We start from the raw sequence: 15,145 nt of genomic DNA, 5'->3' as shown, positions 1-15,145 counted from the left end.
AATGGTAATTAGTAAATTATTTTTCTGATTATTATTCGTGTGTGATATTCTGAAGCAGAGCTTTATCCCGAGGGCCTTCCCATGAATTGAAAGGCCAGTTATGAACACGGCTGGAAAGGTATCCTGCGGGAATAGAGGGTGAAAGTCAGGAGGCCGGCGCTGCAAAGGGTGTATCATGCCCAGGGCAGCTGATCTCCTCGCTCTGTGCAGCTACCCCTCCCTCCTCCCTGGGACCCGGCATGGAGCCGCATTCCATTTCCATGGTCTGCCTCCTAACTGTCGTTAGTTTTGCCTCCTGTGTCTTCCTACAGGAAACTTCTCTCCAACTAGGTCGGCCTGGATGTGTCCTGAAAGCCACCCTGCTTCGTACACGACTTACTCTCATTCTCCTGCGTTATAACTCCGCTTACCCGACCCTCGGGGTTCCCGCCTCTTTGGAAGGATTGTCCGTACTTCATGAGGCCTTTCACGTGTCTTGTTTCAACCATTTTTTAATATCCAGCTACCAGATATATTGGAGGATAGAGCGGGTGATTCCTGTCTGCATTCTCCCATGCATTCTGTCCAGAGCAAAGATAAGCGGCCTCGTTTTTTGTCTACTAACTTCCTGGGGATGGGGAACTGTACACTCCCTATACGGAGCCATTCTTAGGGACGCCCCAGGGCACCCCTCGTCCCCCTCTCCTGCTCCGAGGCTTCTGGCAGTGTGTCCCTCCACTGAGTGTCCCTTTGGGAGTTGCCTGGGCAGAGGAGTGCTGCCCGGTCCAGGCCAGGCCCCGTTCCAAGGAGCACCCCCCCATCCACTGTGTTGCCGGTGTGAGGGTCGGAAAAAACAGGGACTGGCGTTGTTCTCATTTCACAGGAGAGGCCACGATGGCCCTGCTGGGGGCACACAGCTTGCAGGTGGCAGCGCTGAGCGTGAAGCCAGCCTGTGCGCCAGAGCAGTACCTCCCAACAGAGAGGTCGTGAGAGCCAGGAGTGGTGTACAGTTTTCTAGGGAGTCATGTTTAAAAAGGGAGAATGAAGCAGGTAAGTTAATTAGAATAGCGTAGGTTATTTAACTCAGTATATCCCAAATATTTTCATGCCAACATGCTATCCATGTAAAATTATTAACCTAATATTCTGCATTCCGTGTCTCCCTTTTTTTTATTCGGTGTGTGACACTGAGCGTGCATTTTCACTCGGGGCGCAGCCCGGTCTGGACGGGCCACGTCTTCAGCCCCGTGGCCCCCTTACTGGACCACACGGTGCTGCGTCTGAGCAGCGTGATGCTAAGCATCCAGATCACGGTTTTTAAAGGTCAGCCACACAGATAAAGGAGAACTACCTAACAGATGTTACCTGCACAAACTGTCCAGTTTGCATCGGAATTTGTTTTTCCTGTGGAAATAGATGACTCTGTGGGCCACCTGCTTGCAAGCACCCACTCACTTCTGCACCTGGGGTTTGAGAGCCTGCAGCTGCCCCGTGAGGGTGCCAGGGACTCAGCAGACAGAGAGGTGTTTCTTTTATGGTTGGGAGGACGATGGATTTAGTCTAGAGAAGGTGGTGTGTGGTGAATCAGGCCGGGGCGGGAGACAGGAGCGGGAGGTGAACGGCGGCCGGTGGAGCACTAGCTTGCAAAGTGGCCAGAAATACCAGGCTGCTTACTTAGTTTGCCTGCAGACGGGCTGGGCGTGAATCCGTAAAAGGGCTGAACCAGGCTGACATCTCTCTCCGCGGATCTACCTTCGTCAGGGACCTGCGGTCTCCGGGGTTCGCAGCAGGACATCACGTACCAGCAACCAACTCACAGAAAAAAAGTTCCTTTTCCTTTCAAAGGCTTTAGCCATAGTCACTACGGGTTGTGGTGGGCATTCCAACAGTAGCCGTGAACACATATAGAGGAAGCTATAAATTACACACCCAAGTAACTCAGAAAGACGTCACAGTCCTTGTCATTGGTCTGTAGTGAGAAGCGAATGGTGCCAAGCCCATCTTTTTAGGCTCCTCCCACCAACTCGGTGTTTGGCCAGAGCACAGAAGTCTTCTATGCTGCTGTCTCTGGGGCGTTGGATTCATTATCATTCTTTTCATCCCCCTCACCCCTTCCTCCTGGGGTTTAGACCTAAGTATCCAGTTGGGATAGAAAGCTGTATTCAGAATTATATATTATTAGTCAGATTGAATCTTAAAGATTTTTTTTTAATTAAAGAAAAAATGCAAACACATTATCTACAGGATGGAGATGGAAACAGCTTAGCAGCGTAGTTTCGATGATATAATTAAAAGTTGAAGCTTAGTAACAGAGTGGGGTTGATATCTAGACATAGGTTCTGTAGATGCAGCGAGGCTTCTCCTAACACTGGACGCAAGTCTCAAAAATGTTTGAAAATACTGCTATCTGTGCCTGTGAGGTGTGTGTGTGTTTATGTGCATGTGGTTACAAGAGGGAGGGGCTGGGGAAGGGAGAAAGAGGGTTAAAAGGGGTAAATGGTACTGGGAGGAGACTTGATTCGGGTGGGGAACACACAGTACAATATACAGATGATGTATTATAGAATCACATACTTGAGAATTATATATTTTTCTTAACCAATGTCACCTCAATACAGTCAATTAAAAATACTTATTCCAGGCAGTAACTTTTTCTACTCAACAGAATTAAAATTTTTCCTTTTAAAAAATGTCAGAAAATTAAGGCTTGTCACTAGAATAAACTTAGTGTTTGGATAAAGGAGCCAGGGCCATCAAATTATAATATTAACATACCTTTAGTAGCAGTGTGAACGGCAGTCATTAAATCTGGGGGCATGAATGTTGGTGCTCACCTGCCAAGTGCTGGCTAACTAGCGAGGAGCTTATCACGACAGGGCAGGGTGTCGGTGGCTGTCTGGGAGGAGGAAGGAGGGATAGGCCAATCGAGTTTGATGTTCATTTAGCATCCTTCCTCCCACCTCCGCCCCAAGTGTCAGTGTCGTACAAGTAGAGACTTCAGCCTTGTGTGTGCTTTCAGTTGTCTTCCTGGGAGAATCACAGAATAGAGTCACGAGCTTCTGTACTACAGAGCTGGTGTGAACGATCTCCACTCTCACCAGGCAAACCTCTCTGGCAAGAAAAATGTAGCTCAAGACAGAACAAAGCTAATGTAGGAGCTGAGTGCCTGATGGCCCCGTGGGCTTTGATATAAACCTCTGTTTCCAGGCTGGTGGTGAACCAGGGAAGTTTTGTGAGTGTCTCTAGTGTTATCCTGTAGGGCATCGTACAGGCATGAAAGGGAGGATCAAATAAAACCAGCTTTGACCTGCTGTGGAGGGAAAGAGTTAGATGCATCAGGAAAGACTTGCTTCCATTTAACTTGTAAGCACAAGTATTCAGTTGTCACCAAAACATTTACAGAGCTCCAGGCATGGCTTGGCAGTTCACTGTCATTGCCTTTGAATATTGCAGTGACCCTCTGGTTGAGGGGTTGCATTCTGGCCATTTGATGGATGAGGAAACTGAGACTGAGAGACAATAAGAAACTTGCTCCGAGGTCATGGGGTTCATCCGCAGAGCTGGGGTTGGTGCCAGCACAGCCTGAGTTCAGACAGGCTTGGGGCACCGCCCCCGTTCCCTGGACCTCTCCCCTCTGTGTCAGGAGGATATAACCCTGCTGGTGTTTCCTGAGCAGTCGTGAAGCCCCGCACCTTGGACCTGGGGCGGGTGTGTGTAGTTCATTACCATTGGAAACAGCACTAATCACACTGATGACTGATGTGGTGGTCCCTGTGAATCTTTTGTGTTAATTAGAAGAACTAAGTGAACTATTGAGCAGGTTTTGATATTATAAAACTCATGAGATATTTAAGAGTACTCTAAATAGGAGAAGGAAATGACAATTTTAAGGATTGGATTTCAAGTTCGCATTCTTGGCTTATAATTTAATTGCATAACTATGCTTTATAAATATAAAGCTTCAGTGCCAGCGTAATCCAAGCATCTCAGGGGCTTTGCATGGGAAAAGAAGGATCCTGTAGACTGAGGTCAAAGCAAAACTGAATAAGACAGCTTGCACTTCAGTAGGGTTTTCTGTTTAGAAAATTTCCTGCCTTGTATTAGCCTCACTTCTTTTGAGCCGACTATCCTTAGAAATAGATTAGAAATAGGCAGTATTGTACTCTTCTTATCAGGAAACTGAAGTTCAAAAACTTGAGCCATTTGTTCCCCAAGCCATCCATTGGGTCAACATCCCACACGGGACTTAAACTGGTTTTCTCCAGCGCTCGTTCAGTTCATCCTCTGCAGATAAATAACAGTAGATGGTCTGCGTCCATTTGCCAGTCATCCAGAAATACTGTGCTTTAGAGGAGATGTCTGCAGGTAGGCGGAGGGCATTTTCCAAACACTATGAAGGCAGGGGCCACAGGACACTCGGGGTACAGTGATGCCTTGTGTTTCTGCGGAGAATGTCACAGTCACGTAACAGGGCCCAGGTGGAGGGCGGGGCACAGGGACAAAGCTCTGATCCTTTGAAGAGAACAAAATCGGTGGGTGGAGCATCACCAGGTCTTTTGTTTTGGGTTGCGGTTCTGGGCATTTCATAAAAGGGCAGGTAGGCGAACGAAATGAGGGCTTCGGTACTGGGAGTGGCGTGCAAGGCAGGGGAAAGGGAAGCAGGGAAAAATCCATTCACCGAAGCCTATTCAACGTTGAGTGGAGGCATCCGAGTGATGGAAATCCCTTATAAATGCTCGGCCTGGGGCGAGGTTCCGCCTCCAAGTGAAATGTGGTTTCATGTGCTAATGGCTCTCAGCGTGGAGAGGGGAGAGAGGCAGGATGGCAGTCGGAGACGTGGGCAGACTGAGCTGAAAGAAGCTCCGTTCCGGAGGCCGTGTTAATAAAGATGTTTCGGCCTCATCGTTGACTTCCTATTTCTTCGGAGACTCGTTGGAACTGAAGTACAAATGTGCATTCTTCACTGGCGAGAACCCCAAGGCTCTGAGATAAAACAACTGTAAAAAACCCCTCAAAGACATCAGATTGAGGTTTGGTTGGTTACCTCTGCTTGCAGTCTGGAAATTGCAATGATGTAAACTTGGCTCCTGGGTCCTTCCACTCCATGATGCCTCTCCCAAGTCTGCACTTGAACTCTGCATGCCAGGACCGTCGCTGCTTCATAGCCAGCCCCTCTCATCGGCAGAAAAACTGGGCCGAATCTGAGCTTCTCTCTGTCACTCCTGCTTCTATTTTCAGCATTTAAACAGGAGTAAATCCACCTTCTCTCTTGTGTCTCAGTTTTTCTTTAAAAGGTCCCGATTCCCATCCTGGGTGGCTGTCAAGATGTACCATTCTGTTCCCTCACCCATCTCTCCATCCTTAACTGGCTTAGTTGCTCCTTCACCAAACGGGGAAGAACAGCCCTCACAACACAGAGAAGCTGGGCACCCTCCCGAGGAATTGCCACTCAGAGGCTCGGAGAGTGTGGAGAGTCGCCACGGGGCAGTTGTACTTGCTTTGCCACCCTGAAAACACACTCACCTGCTGAAGTGGCAAGTTCAGAAGAGAAGCCAGCTGGATATTTGCAAGTATAACAAGCAAATGGCTCTGCCCATGAGTCCCTTCAGGGCTTCTTCTCACCCCAGCGGGGTGGGCTTCCTGAGGTCACCCAGTGTCTGCTGACGGTCCCATGTCAGCTGCTTTTCTCCACCCCTGCCTGGCGTGCAGTCCACAGTGTGGGGCGGTTTCTAAGAAGCTCAGTGTCAAGGGCAAGTTACACAGCACCAGGGAGAAACGTCTGGGGAGCCCAAGCTTTTGGGGAGCCTGCGGCTGCTGCAGAGGCGGATGGGCCCGGGGAACATCAGCAAAGGAAAACAAGAAAGGGAGGAAGCAGGGCCCGAGAGGAGGGTGAAGGGAGGTTCCAGGGTTCCAAGAAAAATGAGAGGGAACTTAGCTCTTCATGAGGAGCTGGGTTTAACTGCTGCCTAATAACCATAGCCTGGAAACTTAAAAACCTTTCTCAACATTTGAAACAATCAAGTTTTATGCCACCGTTTCAGAGACAGCTGCCTTACAAAGATCGAATTCCCCTTTAATTATTAATATTTTGCCTTTCTTATTCTCAAAAAAATTTTTTTCCAGATCCTTGAGAACTACACTTCTGAAGAAAGACTGTGTTCCTGTTGGTGTAACTCTGCACTTTTTGCCGTGTATTCATGTCACCAACATGCATGAATCCAATTTTAAGACCTACTGTGTGTGTGTGCTCAAATGCAGGCACATCCATCCATCTGATTAGAATGAAAACTCAGAGTAAAAAAGCCGGAAGGGCTGGACCTCATTGCGCTCTTTACCAGGAAGGAACTACCCGCCCTTCGGTAGAAACAAATGGGATGCCAGGGTCACGGGAAACCCCCTGAGCAGGACAGAGAGAAGCCAGCAGCCGTGGCCAGGAGTGCCCTTGGGTGACCTGCCTCCACCCTTGACCCTGTCCCTAACCAGCTGGAGAAATCTGTTCAGCCACCTACACATCTTGGGACTGCCTTCCCACTTGCAGAGTAAGACAGTTGGGTTCAGTCACATTTGCACCGCAGGTCTCAGGGGCGCTGTGGTTTGAGTGTGGTTACCTCGCCTGGGGCAGGGGTCGACTGCGTGGCGGCGCAAAGGGCAGAGGCCCGGTGAATGCTTCCTCCCATCATTTATTATTTGTGTGACCAGTGACCTGTTTTACAGACTGGATTTTCACTTCAAGTTTCATGCCACAAGTATTATTTATTCAGCATGCTTATGGGAGATTTAGTTTAAAAACAGAGGGGCATTCCTGCCAAAAACAGTGAAAACGACTGGCTTGGATGGTTCCTAAGAGCCTTTCCAGCGTTAACATTTTATGATGTTAATCCATGAAATACAGAGCCATTCATTTTCCACCACGGGAATTCTAGAGTATGAGCGATTATCTTGAATAATTAAGGTAGGGAAGTGCCGTCATAGACATTGTCCACCGCTGAGGAATGTCACTTCCCCACTGCGTGCAAAAGGGAATAAAGAGCTTCTGCTACCCGGTTTCTCTGCCCGTTCCAGAAAGTACCACGGCGCAAACTTTCCTGAACTCTCTGGGGTTTTTTTTCACCCGAGGAATATTTGGTTGTGTTAGCACGTTTCATACACCAGAGCAGGGCTGCATATTTTTCAGCCAACAGGTTACCAACCAGAAAGTGGAGAAAATAAGTTTGCTTTAAAATGACAAGATAGCTCCAAGTCCTAAAGGAATCACGCATCACTTTGGAAATTTGATTCTTCTCTATCAACAACAATAGGAAGTAACACAAAGCAAGGTCTACCCCACGCGCAGAATATTTATCTCAGAAGCAAAGTGCCAAGTTCGACAGAGAACTCGGTCTTGGATTGTTTACTTCAGATGCATTTCTCAGAAGAGTTCATTCAACAACTCAGTTGTTCCAAACCATCAGGCACTTGAACACAGAGGAAATTTGAACATTGAGAAAATCTCAGGAAATATTAAGCATTGTGAGTCTCTTGGTTTTATCATTGTTTATTGATGACCCATTCTGCCTTCCTCACCGGAGGGATGGAAAGTCTCTTTTCCATCTGTCCGCCCCCACGCAAGCCATGCAGAGGTAGGGAAGGTTTCTTAAGTGACTCAAGGGTGGTCAAAGCCTGCAGGGGGTGGTCACTGGTCACCGGTCACCTCCGGGTGACCTCTGCTAACACCCTCAGTGCTGGGTGAATCTGACAAATTATGGAATTAATTTGACCCGACTCTATTCAGTTAATTACACAGTGGTGATTGACAGATTACTTTTTATCAGTAACTGCATGCACGTCTCGAAAATTGAGCATTCCTTTCCTTTTAATATCTGGCTTTTTCGGATTCACTGGGGAAATCCTGTGGTTAAAATCAGATAAGATACAAAGGGTGAAGACGGCCAAGTACTAATTGTTTCTGTGCATTTTATCTGATAGCAGGAAAATTGTCTTTCTAGGATAGTCCTTCTATGTGAATTTATAAACCTCTACTGGAAAAACCAATCATTTTTATTTGAAAATAGTTTTTATTTGAAACTCTTAAGTAAATCGTTTTTACTTAGAGTGTTGCTCACTATACCCTGCTCAAACTATCCGATGAGGTTTGGTTGTAATTTGGCAAGGGTTAAAAAAAAGTACTAATTTTAGGTGAAGGAAAACTACAAGAGTTACACTGGTAATAGAAAAAGTCCTTATTAAAAAATTAAACAATGCAGAGAGATGATTTTTATCAAGCGAGTTATCTATCCTTGGGGTTTCTTAGCTTCTTAGGGACTTTCTGGAAGGCTTTAAACTGCTGAAGTTTTGTTCATTTATGTTTAAAAGAGCTTCCTTTCTCTGACTGAAGGCACTGCAAAGAGCCACAGGAATTCAATTCCAAGGAAGAACCTGCCACAGCACTAGATTAGATAGAAGAGCCTGTACAGGAAAAATTACAGGGATATCACAGACATTAAAAGCAGAATTAAAATACTTAGAAAGAAAACAGATTTAAGAATCCTTCCAAACCTCAGGTTAATAAAGTTAAATTAAAGCTTTTGATGATGAAGAATTTAATGAGTATTTCCTTTCCCGGGTAATATCTTGGGAAGTCAATTTTTCTTGATGTAAAGCTTAAGGGTTCATAAGAAAAACGCCTGAAGTTACTATACAGAGAAACAAAATCTGAGGCTTTGCAATTCACAAAATCAAGCCCACTGGTTTAATGCACCTACTTCCCGAGATGGCCAAACTCACCCCAGTGACTTACTAAGGTGTCTGGCGTCGACAGCCTCGTGCCGTTCAGTCCTGCCCAGGAAGGGAGCATTTGGGACATCCAGTTAGAGATCATGGCCAAGGTGCTCAGCACAGCACCAACCTTCAGCACTGGAGGGCTCATGGCGGTGGAGCTAACGAGTTTGCAGGGAGGCTGATGGAGATCCCAGGGCAGGGCCGGCAGCAGGAGGCGGGACTGCAGCGGCCACATCTACACATGAAAGGAGATCCACTCTCCAGCTGTAATCCCTGGGAGGAGCCCCCGAACCTCTGCCCCCGCCCGCACGGGGAATGCCCGCTTTGCCTTGGCTTCCCTTCCCAGACGTTCAAACCAGGGATATTCTGGGAAGGGCTTGCTTGATGAGCATCAGAGCAGAGGTTGGCGGGAGAGGGAACCTCGGGCTGCTCCTGCCCCACTGGAGGCAGTGAGCACCCACAGAGCCTGTTTCCCCCAGAGCCTGCGGGAGTGCAATCTACTCTCCGCCCTTCTTTAAAAATGCACCTTTGGATGGAGGTCTCTGCTTACTCACACACTTCAGACAGTGGATTTCATACCTCTACACGTCTCCAGGCACAGATCGTGAAAACCCAAATCTGAACAGAATGCCCAAAAGGAGAGTAAGAGACTTTTAAAAATAGCCACCTAAAATTAGCTTCCTGGCCTCGAAGGAACATCCCAAAGACACACAGCTGGTGCCTGTGGGGAGACAGCCACCTTGCAGGTGGACTGGCAGGAAAGACAGCCTCGGAGAAGAGCTTCCCCTACAGAAACTGCGTGTGTTTCCAGTAGAGGCTCAGGCACCTGGCAAACGCACTTGGCTCTGCTTTCTCAGATACCCGATACCAGGAGTCTGTCTCCGAGAGAGCATGTGACTTAAGGAAAGAGCACAGATTTGGAATCAGGGTGCCTGAGGGTCTTGTTCTTGTTCTCTTGTAGTGAGTCAGTCACGTGACTGGTCAGTGACATCACAATTCCTTGGCTTCAAGGTTTTTTTTTCCCCCTTTTTTACACTGTACAGGGGTTGGACTCTGTGTTCTCCAAGGTTTCCTTCAGCTGTAAAATTCAATGAAGGACTTGTTCATTAGATATTTTTGGTTGGCAAATGTATTATCGCATTGGAGCTTAGGGGTAGCTTTATTATATTCTTTGCAAAGACCACAGATTGCCCACATCGAAATCTCAGATCTTGAATGGAATGAATCAGAGGCCATTGTCTTGTAGAACATATATAATTTAAAATAAAAATATAGAGATAAGACATAAAAAGAAATATGGCTGAGTGAACATGAAACAAAAAGGAGACTGTTATAAAAAGGAAAAAATATATTGTTTGGATTCCCTAGGAGAATTCTGAAATTGTTTGCAATTGGAATTTTCAGCCAAAGATATGTATTTTTCTTAAACAGTTTAGGCAGGAGAAATAAAGAAGTGGCTGCCATAAAACTGAAAGAGATACATATTTATAGAAATGTGTGCCCCATTTAGTCTCTGAAACAGCGTTAAACTGAGGTGAATACTGAGATACCCCTTGAATCTTCCTTGCATCTAGAAACCAGGTGATTGTTTTCCTTCTAAATTATATCCAAGGGATTTCAGTTCACTTTTACTTTTTAACCAAGTGTCCAGAAAAATCAGATGTTACTTATTTTTGTCTTTTGATCATCCCTTCATATGATAAACCAATGAGGATAAAAGCCCAATAGTTTATACACTGAACTTGGCATTGAATAGCAGAGCATTCATAGAAAGGACTGCATTTTATATTAGCATTACAGTTTGGCAATAACGAAATGCGAAGTGGATTTACAAATCTGATTGTTTAGAAATACACCCGTAACTCTCTCTGACTTTCCTAAGGGAGGGGAGTGTCTTTTCAAGAGCTTAATTTCCAAAATTGAAAACAAATATACATGCAATTACTGGATAATTTAAGATGCAACATGGCAGATAGTAATTATACTTATTAATGGAACTGTCAGTTGACAAGATAATCGTCTCTTTGGAAGAATATAGGATTGAATGTCAGAGGAAACCAGGCTCTAAATTGCAAATCCAAAAGAAAAGAAGAAATAAAAACCCAACATAAATGGAATGCTTCTTGTAATTTCCCAGAGATGCAAATAACCACACTAAAGGCTGAAAGAGAACAATGGGGGACGTTTATGATTCGATGATGTTTATGAACAACATAAAAGCTACAACGTGCTGCTTTTAGAGCTGGTTTAAACGGCACACATTGAAATAGAAAAGCTTTCATTCTAATGATTATTAGTAGTGGGAAATCAACATGACTGCCATTTGTAAAGACCTAAATATAGAGCGTGGTGTTTTCATATTCCAGTGAAGTGATTATCATTACAATTTCTACTTTAGAAGTTCTAGTCTGCAGATGGGAGGTGATTGTTTGGGGTAGAAGCAGCAGCCTGTCTTCAGGGCAGGAAACCCGGTGCTTAGAGAAGTTCTACAAGGGAAGAAGGGTGAATGGCGGTGGAGTCCCTGTGAAAAGACCAGGCTGGAGCTATTAAGAGTGACCAGATGCCGGGCTCAGGGCCCCCCTGAAGGTATCTGGGTATTACCTTGTTAGTAACTCAAGGAATTTAAGCAGAGCAGTGAAATCATCAGTGTTATATCTCAAATGATTACGCTGGCATTTTTATGACGCAGCTTAAACAGGTAGGGGTTGCCGAAAGAGCAGAACATCAGAGACAGGAAGGTCACTTAGGGACATACTCTCCTAGTGGAGGTGAGATGTGACAAGGTCCTGGGGTGTGGAACTGGGAGTAGAGTTTCAAAGGATGGATTCCACAGAGATTCCAGGTCGGATCGACAGCACCTAGTGGTTGAATAGATGGGAAAAGTCAGAGAAAGTTACCCGAGGAAATTTTCAGGTTCGGGGCTTGGGTGGTGAATGGTGTTCATTAGGATAAGAAGCACATGCAGAAGTAATAGACTTCTGGGAAAACGTAGAGTTTATTGTCACCTGGATGTGGGTTGCCGATGGTAGATGGAGTTCCCCGTATGTAAGTCCCCACATACGGAATTTAGAGAAGAGCCACTTCCACTAAACCATACAACCAGTGACCTAGCAAACATCAGGTGTCCCACACGGATGACAAAAATGTTTGATTTAGCAACAGTCTTAAAACTACTTACCAATGGCTGTATTTAGGCTTTAATTCAAGATAATCTCTCAATTTAGTTGCCTCTACATAATTACCTATACACTTTTGTTTAGAAACAACAAAATCAATGCATATCACTAGTAAATGGTGAAAATATTAAAAACTCTGGTAATTTCAGAGAAAATGTGACCTGACCACATATTTTCTTTTTACAATCTCATTGTGGACCAACTAAAACCTACAAAGTGCGTTAGTGCTAATGGAATGCTGAATGACAGAGATTAATTCATTTATTCATTAGATGTGTTATAGTAGCCTGTCTTCCTATTATTCAGAGAATATTTAATGATAAGTCTATGCAATAAATAATTGGTAAGCAGATAAATAATGACCAAAAAGATTTACAGGTGATTTATGTAATATCGGCATGTCCCATCTTTAGAATTTTATTTTTCCCCCTTAATCTGGAGCACAACAGTTACTACTGCTTCATTGATGATGCACTTGGTGGTTTAGGGGCCCTTTGTTGGTAGGTGTGTAGGGGTTTCTGATGAACTCAGGTCAGATCAGAAAACATCAAATGCCGAAAGCATTTTTGTAAACATGAGGTTCTAGAGTGGTGGCCTCGTGTATCAAAGGAGAGGAAGATATTATTGTAAAAAAAAAAAAGAAAACATCAAATACATGGAAAGACTCTGGTGGTCACATAAAATATGGTCAAGAACCCAAAAGTTTGACCTTGAGCAAAATGAGAGAAGAGGCTGCGACTATTTGTGAAACAATAGAAAAATTAAAGGAGGAATAGTCTACATGGGCTTCATTATAATTTAACACATTTAAACTTTGCAGAAGACCTGAGGAAGAGAGGAAAGAGGCACAGGAGACCGGGTTGCAGAGACTAGCAAAGAACTTACTGGTGGAGGAGGTGCAGCGGAAGAGGCCGGGTAGAAGGATGACAGATGAACTGTGTGGCTGGTGCAGAGTGCGGTTAAAGCAAAGCAACCCCTAGAGAAGAGCCGAATGGGCTCTTGTTAGCAGGTTAATCTGGGACAGTAGGAAGCATGGTGTGAAAGGGAGGAAGGTGGGAGATGGTGCTTGTGTTGCAGTCACTTTGGGGGTGCTGTTGATCCCAGATGGAGGCATGGTTTGTGAGTGGTCAGGTAAATAAATAGCTCCATTTATGAGTCTTCTTTCTCTAGTCTGTAAAATTAGATGTCTGCAGCTGTATGGAAGGGTTCTCAGAAAGACTGAATGAGAGACTCTACCTGAACATGCCTGTAGGTGTCAGGTGCTCCGTGAGCGGCTACCCTACTCTTGGTAAGAAATGGCATGACTGGGGCGAGCCCCGAAGGTGTCGATCAGCTCAGGCCCCGAGAAGGTGCACGGTTCCATGGCTTCACTAGGGGAGTGGAGCTGGGCTCGGGCTGGCCTTCTGCTCAGTCATGGTGGGTGAAGAGAATAATAGAATGTTGCTGAGTGACTCAAGTCGCTCTGGGTTCCTGGAGTAAATAGTCCAACTCAAGGTGAAGAAGAAGAGCCACTGGCCTTGCTCCTCCTTCACCGAAAGATCAAGGCAATTGCAGGAGAGCTGTCTACGGTCCCACTGCCACATGTACTCCCCCAGGTCCCCTGTGCCCATGCGCTCTCCCCTTCCTCCTCCTGCCACCGATAGATCCTTGGTGTCTAGGCAAGGCTGGTCCCTTCCCTGTGTGCTGTCCCTTTCAGACACTGCACAGAAGAGTCACCTGCAAGCTTATTAGGACCCAGGTTCCTAGGTGTCCTCTAAGAGTCTGACATTAGCTCCAGCATCAGGCCAAATAGCTTGCATTTCTGAACGTCTCCTAGCTGGTGCTTGAAGAACACCACCCTTTGGGGAGATTGCTCTCAATCAAGTCCAGCCCCCTTCCTCAAAGACGCTCTCTTAATCCTGTCCTTTCTGTCTGACAACAAACCTTTATTTTTTTAATGGATTATTCCCAGCAGTATAAAAACACTCCCTGTATCTCTTGTCTTAAATACAAATACACAGTATTTTTATACCACTTTTTGTCTATTTGTCCCTGCATTTCTCACTGTTTTTTTTAGAACATACCTTCTTGAAAGAATTGTCTATATTCATCATCTTTGGTTTTTCTCCCCCTAATCAAGTTTTTCTCAACACTTCTCCACCCCACTGATAAATACTGCTTTTATCAAGGCTCATGGTGACCCACATTGCTAAATTTAGCAGTCCATTCTCTGTCCTCGGAGAAGTGACTCATAGGCTTTCTTGACCTGTGAGTTGCATTCGTCAGACTTTGACTTTCTCCTCCTTGAAATGATTTCTTCACTTGGCCTTGAGGGGACCACATTCACCTCGTTTTCCTCCGACTTGACTTTCTGACTCATCTTTCTCAGTCTCTTTTGTTGATTTTTTTTCCCTCATCTATATGCTAATGACTCCCAAATTCATTTCTTCCCCTCAGACCTGCTCTATCAATTCAGGCTTCTTATCCAATTATTTACTTGACATCCCCACTTGGGTGTTTAATAGACATCTTAAATTGAACATGTTCAAAAATGAGCTCCTAGCATGCCTTCCCCATCCCCAGCAAACAAAGCCAAACCTCAAAGAAATAAAGAAAAAGCATACCCATGCAGTCATTCCTACAGTCTCTCCCATTTCAACCCCATGCTACAGCAGGTCCGTCCAAAGGGTTAGCTTTCAACCATAACTTTTTCTTTTTTTTTTTTACTTTACATCTCTTGTTGATTCCATCAGTAGGTCTCCCGGTCTCTTCTTTCAAAATATATCTGACATTTAACCATTTATTCCTAACCCCACTGGCACCATGCTGCTCCAAGTGACTGTCATGTCTCATTCGGTTTGTCATAGAAGCCACCAGTTACTGACGGGGTACTACCTCCATCTATTCTTCACCCCCACGATCAGAGGGGTCCTCTTAAAATTTAAGTCAGATTGTGTTTTTCTATGATTAAAACTCTTTAATGGACCTCCATCTCCCTCATGGTAAGAGTCAAAATGTTTAGCATGAACCGGAAGGTTCTACACAGTCTGGTCTTCTTGCATCTCGCCGATCTCATTTCTTACTCATCCTCACCGGAGTCCCTCTGTGTCCTCAGAGATGTGAGATACTGTTCCAACTCAGAGTCTCTGGGTTTGCTGTCCTCTGGTGGAGTTCCAGTCTCCAAGCTCTCCTCACTCCCTTTTTGTTCGAATTCCAACATCGCCTTCTCAGAGAGAAGGTCCATGCGGATCGTG

The 15,145-nt window shown here is 45.3% G+C and overlaps 1 protein-coding gene across 2 annotated transcripts in view; it reads right to left on the bottom strand.

Annotated features, from left to right (window-relative positions):
- The window catches only part of OLFM3 (olfactomedin 3), a 150,046-nt gene that overhangs the window by 26,601 nt on the left and 108,300 nt on the right, over nucleotides 1–15,145 (bottom strand). The window contains exon 1 of one of the 2 annotated variants that reach the window (XM_037153088.2): nucleotides 8,756–8,884. The exons of the other annotated variant lie outside the window; for it this stretch is intronic. Coding sequence (XP_037008983.1) covers nucleotides 8,756–8,884 — 129 coding nt within the window. Of the gene's footprint in view, nucleotides 1–8,755; nucleotides 8,885–15,145 lie in introns of those variants that run through there. 2 annotated transcript variants of the gene reach the window in all.

This window comes from Artibeus jamaicensis, unplaced genomic scaffold, assembly GCF_021234435.1.
Source record: "Artibeus jamaicensis isolate MK-2021 breed Jamaican fruit bat unplaced genomic scaffold, CSHL_Jam_final scaffold_1689, whole genome shotgun sequence".
Taxonomy (NCBI): Eukaryota; Metazoa; Chordata; class Mammalia; order Chiroptera; family Phyllostomidae; genus Artibeus; species Artibeus jamaicensis.
This window is presented reverse-complemented; position numbering and strand designations above follow the sequence as displayed.